Genomic DNA, 14,581 nt, shown 5'->3' on the forward strand with positions numbered 1-14,581 from the left:
CAGATATTCCCTGTTCTCTGTAACTCATGTTATGATTGTGCTTTAGAACTTTAGAACAATTCTCATTAAATATTGTAGAACTGTAAACTGTAGAACCCCTCATTAAATACTGTGGGCTAGGAGTCATGATCCACATGTGAGCTACTAATCTGAAATCCAGCATGAAATAAATAAATAATTTATGCAATGTGTGTTGATTTGGGGATAAGGCAAATTACTTTTTGGTAAATATCTGGATTTAGAATGAATTGACATCTGCCTACGTCAGCCTGGGGACTGAAGGATGCGGATATATTGCTGACTTAGTGTAATTGCAGGTTTCCTCTGTGACCACCACCTACATCATTTTAGCCTCTTTACTGTCTCAGTTATCTGATCTGAAAAACGGGAACAGTGCTTCTAGGAGTGCTGCCACATTTATTGTTTGTAACATCTGTTAGGACTCTGGAATGAAGTTGTTGCCACTTCTTCCATTTTTTTTTAATGGAATTAGTGTCAAGGTGGCAATGCTTTGATATAAGAACTCCCACGATCCCTCAGTATCTGCTTTAGGAGGCCAAAATATTTGGCAGCTGCCGAAATGGTTTTCCATCTGCCCAGGTCTTTTCTCTTTAACACATGTTTTATAGTGCTGAGTAACTGTATTCATTTCAACTTATGTCATCTTGGATCTTTCCTCAGGCCAGGCTGAAACACCTCAGCTCACAGTGAGTGGAACCAGGCTCCATAAGTAGTCTCACTAATTTCAGAAGGGCTTTCACTGACACGTTGTTCTGTTCATTGTTGAGAAAGGGAACAAATAATACAGCCTGGCCCTGTACAGTGAAAGCAACATAAATGAGGGGGTAAGGAGTAGGAATTGCAGAGACAAGGAAGCCTTTCATGAAAAAAAGATGCAAAGAAATTGTGATTCATCTGAATGCCAAGACTCTAAAGAAGAGCTTTGGCAAATGATAGAATATAGTATAGAAGCTGGCATCTGTAGTAAGGCAGAATTTAGAAAGCTCATTCTAAATAAGACCATAAATTATTTGTCCTCTGTACCATAAATTTTACCCAAACGTTGTGAATTCAACTGACGTATGACTTTAGCCACTAAATAATTCTAGGATTTAAGGGATGTGGTGCTTCTGGGAGGGAGGCAGGGGCTTGCTTGGTCTTGTAGCATTCATTTTTCAGTCATGTTTTACAGGCAGACCTTTTAGAAATCATGTGATGCACCAGCAGCACAGCTTCAGAGCTATTGAAGAAGAGCACTGTTACACCTAAGGTAAAAGATTAAAGCCTGAAAATGATGTAAAGGTTTAAACCTGGAAATGTTTGTGTGTCAGCTAATCTGCCTGTAGGCTTTCTGTCCCCATGCCCACCCCAGGTGTGTGTTCCCGTTGTGCCATCCAGCTGGTACTGCAGGGCAGCAGTGGGCCATGCTGGGTGTACACATGGTGCTGAAGATCTGTTTTCCCCCAGCTATCTTGCTACCTGAACCAAAAATAAGCTTGTTAATGGTGGAAATGGGGAAAAAAATACTGGTTGCTGTTCACATCTGTAGTCAATGTTGCCGCTGGCTTGTTCTTGGTGCAATGGTGTGGGCTGGGGATTCTCCCTGGTGCGCACCCAAGTGAAGCTGCCGCAGATGACTTGTGTTCAGTCATCTCCATGCCAGCTGCTGTATTGAGCCTTGGTAGCTGCTACATTGGAACCCAATTAGGCAGAGCGTGGCTGCTCCTGTCATTTGGCAGTGTGCTGCCTGGAAACCTGAACAACTGTTCTGCCACAGCACCACAGTTGGGTTTGCTCTGAGGTGCATTTCCAGGGCGTTAGTTGGACATTTTGCCTGAAAATAAGACAGCTTACTTATACACTCCCTTGGAAAAAGCATTAGGCTGATATTCACAGTTGCCCATTTCCTGTTATTTCATCTGTGAAGTAAGCAGGTGGAAGTTAAACAATCTAAATCTCGTGCCTGCTTTATCATTGCCAAAGCTTTACCACTCAGAATCCCCAGTTGAAGTAGTCGTGTCTGCAGTTTGGGAGGAGAGGGAAGAGGGCATTTTGTTTTCAACGTGTACACAAAGTTTGGTAATGATTTTTCACCAGGCTGCCACTGCCTGCTCTCCTTTCATTTTCAGCAGACTGTCTCATAAAAGGGAAGAATTATAGCACCAGTGGTGTTCAAATTGGCATGCAAGTCACACTTTTGGTCACATTTGGGATTTTCCAACATCTTGAAATTTTTCTGGGTAGCAGCTAAGGCAGAGAATAAGCTCTTGGTACATTCCATAAGCATAATTGGTTGTTTGATGGCTTTAAGGCAAGCTCAGGTTTTAGTTTTACCAAAATCAGTCCAGTTCCAATAATCTTTCTCTAGAACAACATATTATTATATTGGAGACAAAGCTCAAATAATTCATATGTTTTCTTTAGCATGAAAAAAAATTGAGACTGCTTAGCTGCTGCATGTTGCTACCTTTTGAAATACTGCAGGTCCATAATCCATATCCTTATGCAGAAAGACATTTGTTTTTTCTCTAGTTAGAGGGTGAAAGAGCAGGATTTAATTGTAATTAAATAGAAAAAAATAGGAAATTGAATGTCTTAAGGAAAACCACAAAAAATAAAAATATGACTTGTGATTTTAAGGAGAAGAGCAGCCCATGGACTTGTGAGGTCTTACAGCTATCGTCTCTCCCTTGGATTACAGCTGTGCAGGACAAGGTGCTCAAAAAATTAAAAAAAAAACCGACAGCAAAGCCTCCAAATCTCATGTGCTGGAGGTGCCGGTGACACACAGTGCATCCAGCCACATGCCCAGCTCATTCCTTGCTGCGGAATTCGGGAGCTGAACCTTTCAATCCACTCTCCTTGGCAGTACTCCAGGATTACTGAGGCTCTGAAAAGCAGGATTGTTCTGAAAAGGAGGTGGCAGTCCCAAGCAGCCATTTGCAGTGGTATTGCAGCGTCTCCCTGTAACACGGGGCCACGTGTGCACGCACATCACAGCCAGAGCGCTTTTCACTGCCTGAGCACTGGAATGAATGCCAGAGAATTAGAAGGAATTGGCCAGCCTTCAAGATTTCTTCACAAGGACTTCTGAATCAGCTCCTGTGCTCTGTACTCTCATGTCTGTGTGTCTGGTAATTTGCTCTACTTTATGTATGCTCTGTTCATCATACAGATTGGCTTTTTTCTTTCTGCGGTAGTTCCTCTCACTTTGCCAGCACCTTGCCATTTGCAGCTTTAATGCCTATTGACAGCATTTTGTCAGCCATAGCTGCCGATTTATATTCCTTTTACAAGGAATTGTTTTTATAGATAGCTACAGATTTCATCACAGACTGATTGAATAGTTTGTTTTCGTTTGCTTTTCATGTGGAAAGATTCAACAAAATGAATAGATCATTGGAAGATTGAAAACAGAGATGAGGAAGCTTTTCTAGTGTATACCAAAGCCATTCCTGTGCATCTAGCCTGGTTTGTATTACCTTCAGTGAGGGAGTATTGCAGCTTCCCATAGGCAGCTCCCTGGGCAGCTCTAGCGCTGTGCTCAGCCCCAGCACACAGACCCAAAGATTACTTTCTTCTACTGTTGATAACACTTCCCCAAACTCAGTCATAGGAACATGAGCAATGAGCCTGTCAGTAAAGCTCCAATTACTAATTTATAAGTTAACCAATTTGTTTCTGCTTTTGTAGTGGAAACTGGCACAAATGCAGAAGAGAGCCAGCCTCAGCCCCTACTGGATTGATCCTTACACAAACTCCTGACCCTTAGTATTTTACAAGAAAACTGTTTTTAGTGTTGCATTGGAAAGTGCTGTCATTCCACAGCATTTTTTTTCATTTACTATTATTGTCAGAACTAAACTGCTTCTTGATATTCAGTGAGATGCCACAATTTCTTGCAGAGGAACAGATGTGATTTCTTCTCCCACGGCTGGAAATGAATGCTCTGAGTGTTGCCAACTCTCATCTCGCAGTATCTTCCTCTTCACAGAACAGCTGTGTCAAAACCTATCGATTGTTGTGGCTCAGTGACATAGCACAGGAGTAGCTATGTTTCCTATTAAACAGATTATCATGACTTCCTTTAAGCTTTGAAGATGTCATTAGTTAGCATTGCTTAAGCGTGCCAAGTCAGTGACGGAACGGCATTGTTTAATGCATATGCCAACACAAATCAGTTGATCATGGTTCAGCTAAATGAATGGCCAGAAATCCTTCAGTCTTATTGCTTTGGATGTTCTTGATCTCAATTTGTAACTAGATGGGTACAAATCTATGGCATTTCTAGTATAACATTTGATTGCAGCTTTGCTATATAGATTGCTCCAGATACCAGTAAATGTTGGGTTTGAATTAAATCTAAATCACCCACCGTTGCTTTTTACTGTCCTTTATTTATCAAGGTAAATGTCTTCCCATGTTTGATTTACTATTAGTCTTGATTTGACAGTAGTGCAGGAATACCTCATTCAAGATAGCTACCCTATGATCCTCGGCTAGACCCGCATAAATTACTGTTAATGTTTTAAAGCGCCTAAACAGGATAGTAAAGAAATTGGAGGTTGCAAATATGTTCTGAGCTCCTTGTGCTTTTTATAAGAACTGGTTAATAGCTCAGAGAACAGCACTCATCCAGCAGTGATTAGAAAGACTCCTCCATTCACACTACACTGCCTCTGCCAGTGTGGGAAACTATCACCTCTTCTTTGTAACACACCAGTCTTGATGAACTTTACTTCAGATCTCTAACCTATCCTTAAATTAGGTCACTTTTTCCCCAGCTAGCTCAGTAGGCAACTCCTTTTCCATCAGCTGGCTCCAATTATGTGATCCTCATGTGCTATCTCTGCCTAAATGCTCTTTGAAGTTAGAAAGTGGAAAGATGCCCGTGGTAAGCTACTTTGATTCAATTGCTTCAAACAGAGAGATTGCTGTTGAGATATAAAGGTTAATTTCACCCATCTCAACTCAGGTTAAACAAGAATTTAATGAAGTCCAACAGATGCTGAGTATACTACTCCTAATATACCTGTTTTTCCAAATTCTTTACCCAAATTCTTTACCTTGATGATGTTTTCTAACAAACTGTATGTTGGTTGGCCTAGATTTTTGTAAGATCACAGAAGCCAGGGATGAGCCTACTGAGAGACCAATGTTCCTAGTACATGCTGAATACTGCGAGGAATCGTCCTATACCTAGCGTGACAGACGTGCAGCCAGGCGCGTGGCCAAGCCCAAAGAAATGTTTGTGCTGTTTCTGTTTTGGCTTTGACTGAAGTCTGTCTCAAGGACAGGATCAGCACTGCAGAGGTAGAGAACCAGGGCTCAAACCCTTACCCACAGAAGAATACGCAACATGGCATATACCATTTATCATTTTATCATCCAGCAGTGATTAGAAAGACTGTATCAATTAAAAATACAAAGTCTTTTATTAAAAAGGAAACCCCTTCATAATCCCAAGTGTGTAACTGACTTGCAGATCAGATCTTCCAGAATGCTGGTGCCATAGCAAGTTGCAAAGGTCTCTGACAACCTACGATGTCAGTGATACGCTGCTTAAGTAGATTGTGACAGTCAAATTTACAGCAAAATTCTGTTACATCAAGATTGAATCTGCATGCAGAATACAGTTTACTAAGCCTTAACATCCAAAGGCTGCAGTATAGCAGCCCCTGAGAGCAGGTTCACATCAAAGATGTTAATTGTTCCCAAACATCGGGCAAGTAATCTGCATTTTGAAGAGGCTGTACATGGGCATTTCCATAATTTATGTTTTACAAAGTCCACTGATGCATATTTGCATAATAGACCACAACAGTGCCAGCAGATCCATTGCAGCACATGGTGTCAGCTTTCATGATGTTCCACTGGGCTTTTCCCTTTATTGGAGCTCTTATGACACAAAGAACTTGTCAATAACTGATACATCTCAAAGAGAAGACTGAGTGCCTGTCAAAGCTTCTTTGGCTGGATTGGCAGCACACACAAATCAAGCAACATGTGCAGTCACCTAAGAAGTGTTTTGCATATATCCATGCCAATTCTGTGCATAGAAACAAGGGAAGATGATTTATATATTTACTGCATTTAGGTCCTTAGCTGACCTAGATAGAGCAGTCCATTCCTTCTCTTGGAGTCTCCCATCACACTTCACTCGCTTGCAGCAATATCCTGATGCTTTCAGGCTTTCCAGATTCTTCCTTAAGCTTAAAAACTTAAGTTATTTTCTCATCATCACTCTCAGCACCTGGTCACAATCCAGTGGAGAGTTGCTGCAGGTGCCAAGAGTAGGTCTTTGGCAAACACTGGCTTTATCACTAGTCCCACCTGGGCAGTCAAACTTGAGCACATCTGTATAGAGAACCCAGCTGAAAGTTTGAGGTCTTTGAATCCCAATGCAATATTAATCACTCTCAAAAAGGTATGGTTGATTTTTTTTTTCATTTTCATGATGGAATTAATACCTTAAGGAGTAGATGTGTGGGATTGTGGCCAGAAGTGATTCTTCCACATGGCTAAATTGGAGAGACAAGTGATTTCCATATTGTCATTGCTTACCAATGTAAAGTTCAGCAACACTGTAAATCTGGGCTTTTATAGCCTTCAGTACGTCATGTACCACACTGGGCTAAGCTAAACTCAATGCTGCTACTTTTGATGTAGATGTTTCTCATTAAATTGGCAGGAACATTTCACCTCACTCACCTGGGACAGAAGCAGGGAATGGAATCAATGCGAGCCCTGGACAGGAATTTCCTTCCCTTAATTTGATGCATAGGCTGAGTCCAGTCTTCTGCATGTGCTAGCAGATTCTGCTTCATTTTGTAAGATATTTTATTAGAAAAGTTTGTTTTTTTTACCCTTGGTTGTGTATCTCCTTTACATTTGTGTCTTTGTGGATATTCTTTATTCTGCTAAATGTGATAAGGGTTCATCTGTTTCTCTGCATGCTATTAATAAGATAATGCTTTTAAGCTTTCAGTATTTTTACATGAAACATGTTCTTCTTCTGCAGATATTCAGTAGAGTGATGACTCTAATCATCCTTTCTGTCAGTAACTGTCAGTTGTGATAGAGCTGGGGTTCTGGTTGGCTGGATAAACCTAGCAATGTGAAATAGAGGATATGGATGCTGAATATTTGCCACATTAGAAAAGGAGAAAAGACTAATTTAAACTTCCCATACCAGAGGCAAAGCAAGTCTAATGCCGTGATATCTTCCATTGCTGCTCTTGGTGGTAGGTCTAAAATTATCAATCTAGGGTAATATCTTGCCATCATTTTTTATTTTATTTCAGTCATCATTGAAATGAAAGGTTGGAAAGACTCAAATAAATATTTCCTAACAGTTTACTTAATGACTAGAGCTATCCATTAGATGCTCCATTAGACCATTATAACTGATCTTTTCTTCTCATTCACATTAAGAGAAATCAGATGATGTGTGGATTGATGTGATTTCAGTGTCTATTCCATCATTAAATATCAATTATGATTATATCCTATTAGAATGTCTCTAAAAGATTATTCGTATAAGGTTCTGTTTGTGCTGAGGAAATAATAGAAATACAAGAAACATTTGAAACCTACACTGCTGCCATCATTAATGTGAAGGAAATGGGAATCCAATCACTTAAAAATCTTACCAAAGGAATTATGTCTGTCAATGTTTCTAAGAGAGCAATGGATTAAGTGGAATAATTTGACTGGCTTTTAAAGAGTGAGGAATGATGAGAGAACATCATGTTTGCAGGGAGAAAAGAACCCCTGAGATGTCTTGTGGAAGTGTTTGCAGTTGGCTTTTTGCGGTTGTCTTGCTGGAAGTTAGTGCCTTGTTTCTGGTTATTATGTTCTGGGATTTAGTTGGGCTGCTTGAAATGTATGTATTGAATCCTTCCTGCCTTCCAAAAGCAACTGTGAGCTGAAGGGGTTCTGCCTTGAGTCACCGAGCTCTTTGGTGGGAGGGGAACTTTACGGCTTACTTTCTGCTGCCCATTCCTTACAGATACATCTGCTGATGCTGAAATTGGAGAGCATGGATCTCATCTCCTCGCCCTCCTTGGCATCTCTTGTGGCGGGAGTCACAGACCTCACTCAGCAGCAGAGACCAATTCCTCATGTCTCTTCTTTTTGCTTACCTAATTTATATACTGGTACTTAATTTGAATAATTCCTTCCAGTATATTTTGGTCCAGTTTGCCCTAGGGTAGACCTAGATGCAGAAAGCTCATAATAATGTTGCAGAGCCTGTTTCAGTCTGAGACCCCTTATCTGACTGGGTAATGCACAAGAGGCCTGGGTTCACGCATTCTTCGTGAATCAGCCACGAGAAGTATTTGAACCCAGTTGCCTTCCACCATGGGTTTCAACTGCTGTCCTTGTTTGCAGATGGTAGTCTGCTCTCCTACTTTCTGGTGTGACCCGCAGGCCCGTGCCGATGAGGAGCACTGGTGTCCTTCCTCCACCTCCATCTCACTACTACAGAGCTCTCAGCTCCCTGGGCCTGGGTGCACGATCAGCAGCAGAAACAGTCATGGCTTCTGGGGAGGAGAACAGAAGCACATGGGGAACTGTGCCCCTGTGGTGCAACAACTGCAGAGAGGATGCTCTGAGAACCTCAGTGGTGCAAAAATACTTGGCTCTGGCAGCCACGTTGTCATGCACAGAGTTCTTGGTGCATTGGTGTGGTTCGTGCACCGGTTGTTGTACACTCAAACCTAGTCATCCTCTCAAGCCGTGTGACTCTTCCTCATCCTGGGCCTGGACAAACTGTCAAGGGTGCTTGTCTGATTTGTGTTTTCAGCAGAGGGAGAAGCTGCTGTTCAGATGCAGGCCTCAGGGCTGAGAGACATATGCTGGTGGGTAATATACTTACTCTGGTGGCATCAACTTTGCTTCAAGTTAAGCTGTTATGTTCAGATCATTGCTGTAAGTTGAACTTACAAGTGTACAAGTTGTAAGATCATATCCAACCTTTTTATAAAATGGAGCTTTGTCTGCTTAGAGCTGTAGAGCTAAATTAAAATTAAAGTTACAAATGTCATTGCAGATGCAATTAGCAGCTTATGAAAAGGCTGGATATTTGTTACATGTAAATTTTAAAGCAGGTAAAGATGCAGTTTCCCCTGAAGGGAAAGAACTCCTACAATACATACTCTTTCTCTTCTCAAGAAGAGAAGGAGGTGTCTGGGGGAGAGGAGCTGGGATGGCTTTAAATGTTTTGTACTCCCTTTCAAAATAAGTTTATGTTTTCCTCATATACAATTTAATTAAGCCTTCAATTTGACCTTTGTATTGAGCAATAAAAGTTAACTGGGAAAGATGTGGGTAGAATGAGAACACAAACAAAGCACACCCCACATCAGCCAGTGTGAGAACTGTTTCTTAACCAGAACTAATGAGATCATCAGGACAAAAGCAACAGCCAAAGCATTTTCAATTATTACTAATATTTTTCTTCCTTGAGCCAGTTTTTATTTTTCTTAATTACACAGCTTTGAGCTGTGGCGTGATATTTAGCAGATGCCTTCGGCACTTGGCGTGCTGATCACTTGCAAACTCCAGACTGGCAGGGGTACCTAATCTTTGAAGTCTAGAGTGCACATTCATCTTCAGCTATAAAGGTCAGTCCCATATTCCTTGCATCCCCCCAAACTCCCATTAAGTTTAATAGGAGTTTTGAGCACATGAGGCATGCAGTATCAGGATCGCTCTCCGTCTTCTGGATATTACCAGTGAGGCATGTATAGAATTTCTAAACATAACTAATTAATTGCACCACACAGTGATGGCAGAAAGCTGTCACAGAGCTTTTTAGTTGTTTCTTTCATTACAAGAAACTTACGATAAAAGTTCAACAGATTTACTGGGAACATCATGTTTCACAGATACTTGCATGCTGTGTCTTAGGATGTCATGTCAGCTGTGCTGCAGTATGTATGAGGTATCTGGCAAGCTAAACAAGCTTAAGCATACAACCACAAACATGTGCCTAGGACTAGACTAAAAACAGATGTTTCCAGGAAATGTAAAAGATGTTTGACATATTTTAAGCCTATACTTTCAGCTTGTCTGCATTTGAATAAGTCTTACATTAATATAAACAAAATGACAAAACCTTTTCTTGCCAGTGACTGACAGATTAATGCAACTATTGCTGAATCACACACAAGGTTTGTTAGGTTAGATTATTTCTTCCCTAGAAAAAGATGGAGTGTTCTATTTTGACATATACCATTTTAGGGGCTGAGGCACTTATACATGCAGGTTTACTTTTCAGCCCTCAGAACAAAACATATATTATTATGGCTCATGAAAATCATGCAGGTTTTGCTATGGTAGCTGTATATCAAAAGCCAAGCAAATATAGTGATGGGTTTCCTTACACTAGTACAGCTAAGATTTATTTTCATTTATTTATATTTTGGATTTCCATATATATAGACAACAGATCGTTTGTGAATGGGGAAGGAGTTGCCACTTAATCTAAGTGTGGCTTCCAGGCATCTGACATCTCAAATTGTCTTGTAGTTGTTCCTGACTCTTCTTTATTGTACTTTTTTTTTTTCATCATTACCTTTGACTTTTTTATAAATGTAGCTTCTGAAAGTTCCAGGCAGTGTTATTTCTTGAGGAGGGGTGGCTATGGTTCTTCTCACCCTGGAGAACTTAAATTCAGAATGCACAAAGTGTTTGAGAAATAAAGTAGTTCACTTGCTGTCCTACAGGGAGGAAGTGATCTGCCACAGATCCCACTTCTCTTGCAGTCTCCTTAAAAAGAGAAACAGAATGACTGCAGAGCTAAAACTAAACAGACTGATTAACCTTCATAATCTTGACTCGTGTTACATAGCGGACAATGGCAAATCCCACTTTTTGACAGTTGTATCATGAGTTCATCACACGCTGGGAGTTCTCACATTCCCATTTCCATAGTGTTCCAGTTTTCACGTCTGCTGCAGCTGTAACTGGAAATAATTAGTGCTGGTCTTAATGTCAGGATAATAGATTATTTGGAAATCGCTGTTACATTTTATGGTGACAGCATTGTTTTGCAATTTCAGAGTTCCTTCCTTTGAACATATAGAAGTAATTTCAGCTTTTGCTACCAGAGGTGATAAAAAACAAATAATAACACTGCAGCATCTACTGTAATTTAAGAGCCAGTTCCACCAAGTTGCACCTTGTTTTAATTTTCTCCCAGTCTTGTCTGCCAAAACCAATCCTGTGATCAAAGTGAAATCAAGCAGCAGAGCTACAAGGTTGGGAGTAAATGTAAGGACTGACCAGTTCACTTTAGACCTGTGTCTCATTGTAACCGTGGGGAGATATTCAAATCCAGGAATTAATTTGTCATCGTAGATGCTGATGTTCTTTCTTTTCAAAGCACAGTGTTTGCAGGAAAGTCTAGGAAGAAATGAATGGGTCTGGCTTGACGTAATTAGAATCATAGTCAAAGAATCCTTTGAGTTGGAAGGGACCCCTGAAAGCCATCTAGCCCAACTGCCCTGCAGTGCACAGGGACATCACAGCTGGATCAGGTTGCCCAGGGTTTGATCAGCCTAGCCTTGAAAGTCTCCAGGAATGGGACATCCACCACATCACTGTATAACCTGTTACAGTGGCTGACCGCCCTCACTGTAAAAGACTTTTTCCTTTATATCCACCCTAAATCTACCTCCCTGCAATTGAATCCATTTCCCCTTGTTCTGTCACAACAGACCCTGCTGAAGAGTCTGTTTCCTGTCACTCCCCTTTAGATACTGACAGGCTGCCCTCAGCTCTCCCCACAGCCTTCTCTTCTCCATCTGCACAGCCCCAGCTCTTAGCCTGTCCTGTAGGAGAGGTGTTCCATTCCATGGATAGATTAATGTTGGAAAGCAGAAATAAACAATCACCCCCTCTTTTCCCCACTCTCCATCCACAATTACCTAAGTAGAAAGTTCTCCCTAGTATCTTATAGAGTAAAACCCTGCACATCCTTTGTGGGCCTGGTGGATTGATGAGCATTGATTCTCTACTGTCAGTTTACCACTCCACTACAAACCAGGCTGCTGTAGCTAACATGTACAGGCCTAGCCTAGCAAATCCATTTCGTTTCTATTCAAAATACTCTCCAGAAAATGCAGGAGCTCTTTGCCTTTACCCTTCATGTCTGTGGAGACGTTGTTGAGCATTCTTATCTCAGGAGGGCTCGGTGGCACTGGCAGATTTTTGGAGGGAAAAACACTTCATCGCACTGACCATTTGCAATCAAAGACTGAGCTCTAGTCAAGTTAAGAGAAGGTCAAAACCAGAAAAGTTTTTTCCTTTCTTTTTTAAGCTGATGAGCTTATTTGTCCCTTGGCAGGACAATAGGAAGCCTCTACAGATGTTTAAGTAGACCTTGCTGATGCTGTTCATTAGCGAGCAATAGCATGTGAGCGCACCAATCAACAGTTTGATAATTCCTACCAGCACCAGGGCAGCCAACTGCAAAAGGTTTAGGGAGGCATAACTAACGTTTGGGCTGCCAATATTGCTGACCTTGTCTCAGCTAACTTGGTAATAACCTAAAAAAATAATACCCACATGATTTTTTCCCCTGTATCATGACTGCCTGAGATTAAGGTGTGCTGTAGTCTGTGACTCATCAAACATGTTTGGAAGGTGTACTCAGCCCTCACTGCAGGGGAGGTTTCCCACGCCTAAATTGGATGGCAATGACAGGTTTGTCTCTCCCTTTTATCCTGCCTAGTCTCTCTGAGGAATGGCATTGATTCACATAAGTATTTTTGAGAAGTTCAGTGCCATCTTAGCAGCACGTGCATTACTGGGTAGCAATCTGCAGTTACACTGTTGAGGTGAAGATAATCCTAAATGCTCTAAACATTGAGGTCAAGTAATTTTAATTATGTGTTTTGTTAATGTTGTCAAGCTGTGAATTTAACTACAGTTAATGCAGATGAAAGATCAGCTAAGGAGGGGGACTCAGTCCCCTGGACTCACAGAGCTGCTCTCAGCACTATCACTGATCATGGTGCCTAAGGGGACTTGGGGCCATCTTCGCTGACCCCAGCAGACTTAGTCCCTGGCAGGAGTCCTGAATGGCTGCTCAGGGGGCTGCTGGGCAGCCAGCACTGAGTATCCCTTCTGGCAGGATTTGAGTGTTCACGCTTGAAGCCTGGATAAGGGAAGGCACGGGTGCTGTATTGTGATTGCTATGTAGTGTATCACAAATCTTAAAACAAATGTTATTAGAAGTATATACTGAAATTCTGAATATATCACATGAGAAAAGTAAGTGTGGAATAAAGCTCACATACCAAGGTCTGTAGGCCATTTATATGAGGTTAGCTAAAGTCTTCAAAGATTTAAACTCCATTTCTGGAAAGAAACGGAGTGATGATGGTGAAAAAGCTTCCAGCAATGGAGAGAGCTTTTACATGGGAAGCACAAAGCTTCAAAATGCAGAAGGTAAATACCAGAGCAGACTGAAGGTGGGGCTTCTGTTTGTCGTGATTTGTGGGGTTGATTCTTGGGTATTGAATCATCTGGGGTTCACTTTGTTGAGACTGGAGTTTCATTTCTGTGCTACTCTTCACAGTGACATTTTATTTACCATACTATCTTTTTGCCTTTTGAATGTCAGTAGTAAACTGAACATAACCAGCTCTCACTCTGAGAAGAAGGTTTGAGAGAAAAGCTCATTTAACTCGAGTATCTCAGACAAAAGCCTGGAGTGAGTATGCAGCTGGAACTCTTAACAAACTGGAAAAAGACATGAAATCTTTGCTGAAATTTGTGACTTAAAAACTGAATATGGGATTGAAAAAGATGCTGACTTGGGTTAGGTCTAGGGCTATTCTTATTTATTTATTTTTAATCAGAGAGCTAATTAGAGTCCTAAGTTAGAATTGTCCATCAGAGAAGCACTCTGCTGTAAAGACAAAGAGAGAATTCAGAGTTAAGTCCTTTCCATGTAAAGGATAAAGGCAGAATTTTCTAATGTATTATTTAATGCTTGTTATGTAGTGCATTAAGTAATTACTGAGAGGAAAGCTTTTAAAAACCAACGGCTTCTCTGATAGCATTAAATCTTACCTTAGATTTTTTGGTTAGGTCAATATTAAGAAAATAAATGAATTAATACATTTCAGTCTGCCCGATTTATAGAGGCCAATCAAGTTACAATGCTGGACATGGCCAAGTGAAAGAGGGGAATAGATTTACCTGAGTGAGGTCTTAATTTAATCAGCTGGCCCCAGAGAGCTGAAGTCAGCAGGCTGGGATGATATAAGAGGCAGCAGAGAAACAGCGTGTTTTCCACAGACAGAAAGGAGAATGACAGTGATGGAAAGGAGTCTAGGCAGTGTCAGAGCACACCTATTTCCAGGATTTATCTTTAATTTACTTTAATGACAGTCTGAAGGTTGTCCTTTTTTTTTTAAAGTGTCCTCAGAATACTGGTATTTCTTAAATATTTACAGCATGCTTTTTTTCCCTTCTGTTAGCTCCATTGCAAGCTGGAATTGAAGAACATTTTGCCATAGCGAATTTGGAACAGAATGGCACACTGCCTTTTTCCCACTGCATT

General features: G+C 41.0%; 1 protein-coding gene across 5 annotated transcripts in view; it reads left to right on the forward strand.

Moving 5' to 3' along the window:
- Positions 1 to 14,581, forward strand: part of LOC100543530 (glypican-5-like) — a 427,109-nt gene that overhangs the window by 388,164 nt on the left and 24,364 nt on the right. For 2 of the 5 annotated variants that reach the window (XR_014885612.1, XM_085233254.1), the window contains one exon: positions 1,193 to 1,270. The exons of the other annotated variants lie outside the window; for them this stretch is intronic. Coding sequence is in view for 1 of the 2 variants with exons in the window: in XM_085233254.1 (XP_085089380.1) it covers positions 1,193 to 1,269 (77 nt within the window). In the remaining variant the exon portion in view is untranslated. The remainder of the gene's footprint in view (positions 1 to 1,192; positions 1,271 to 14,581) is intronic. 5 annotated transcript variants of the gene reach the window in all.

This window comes from Meleagris gallopavo, chromosome 11 (genome assembly GCF_905368555.1).
Source record: "Meleagris gallopavo chromosome 11, MGAL_WU_HG_1.1, whole genome shotgun sequence".
Lineage (NCBI taxonomy): Eukaryota > Metazoa > Chordata > Aves > Galliformes > Phasianidae > Meleagris > Meleagris gallopavo.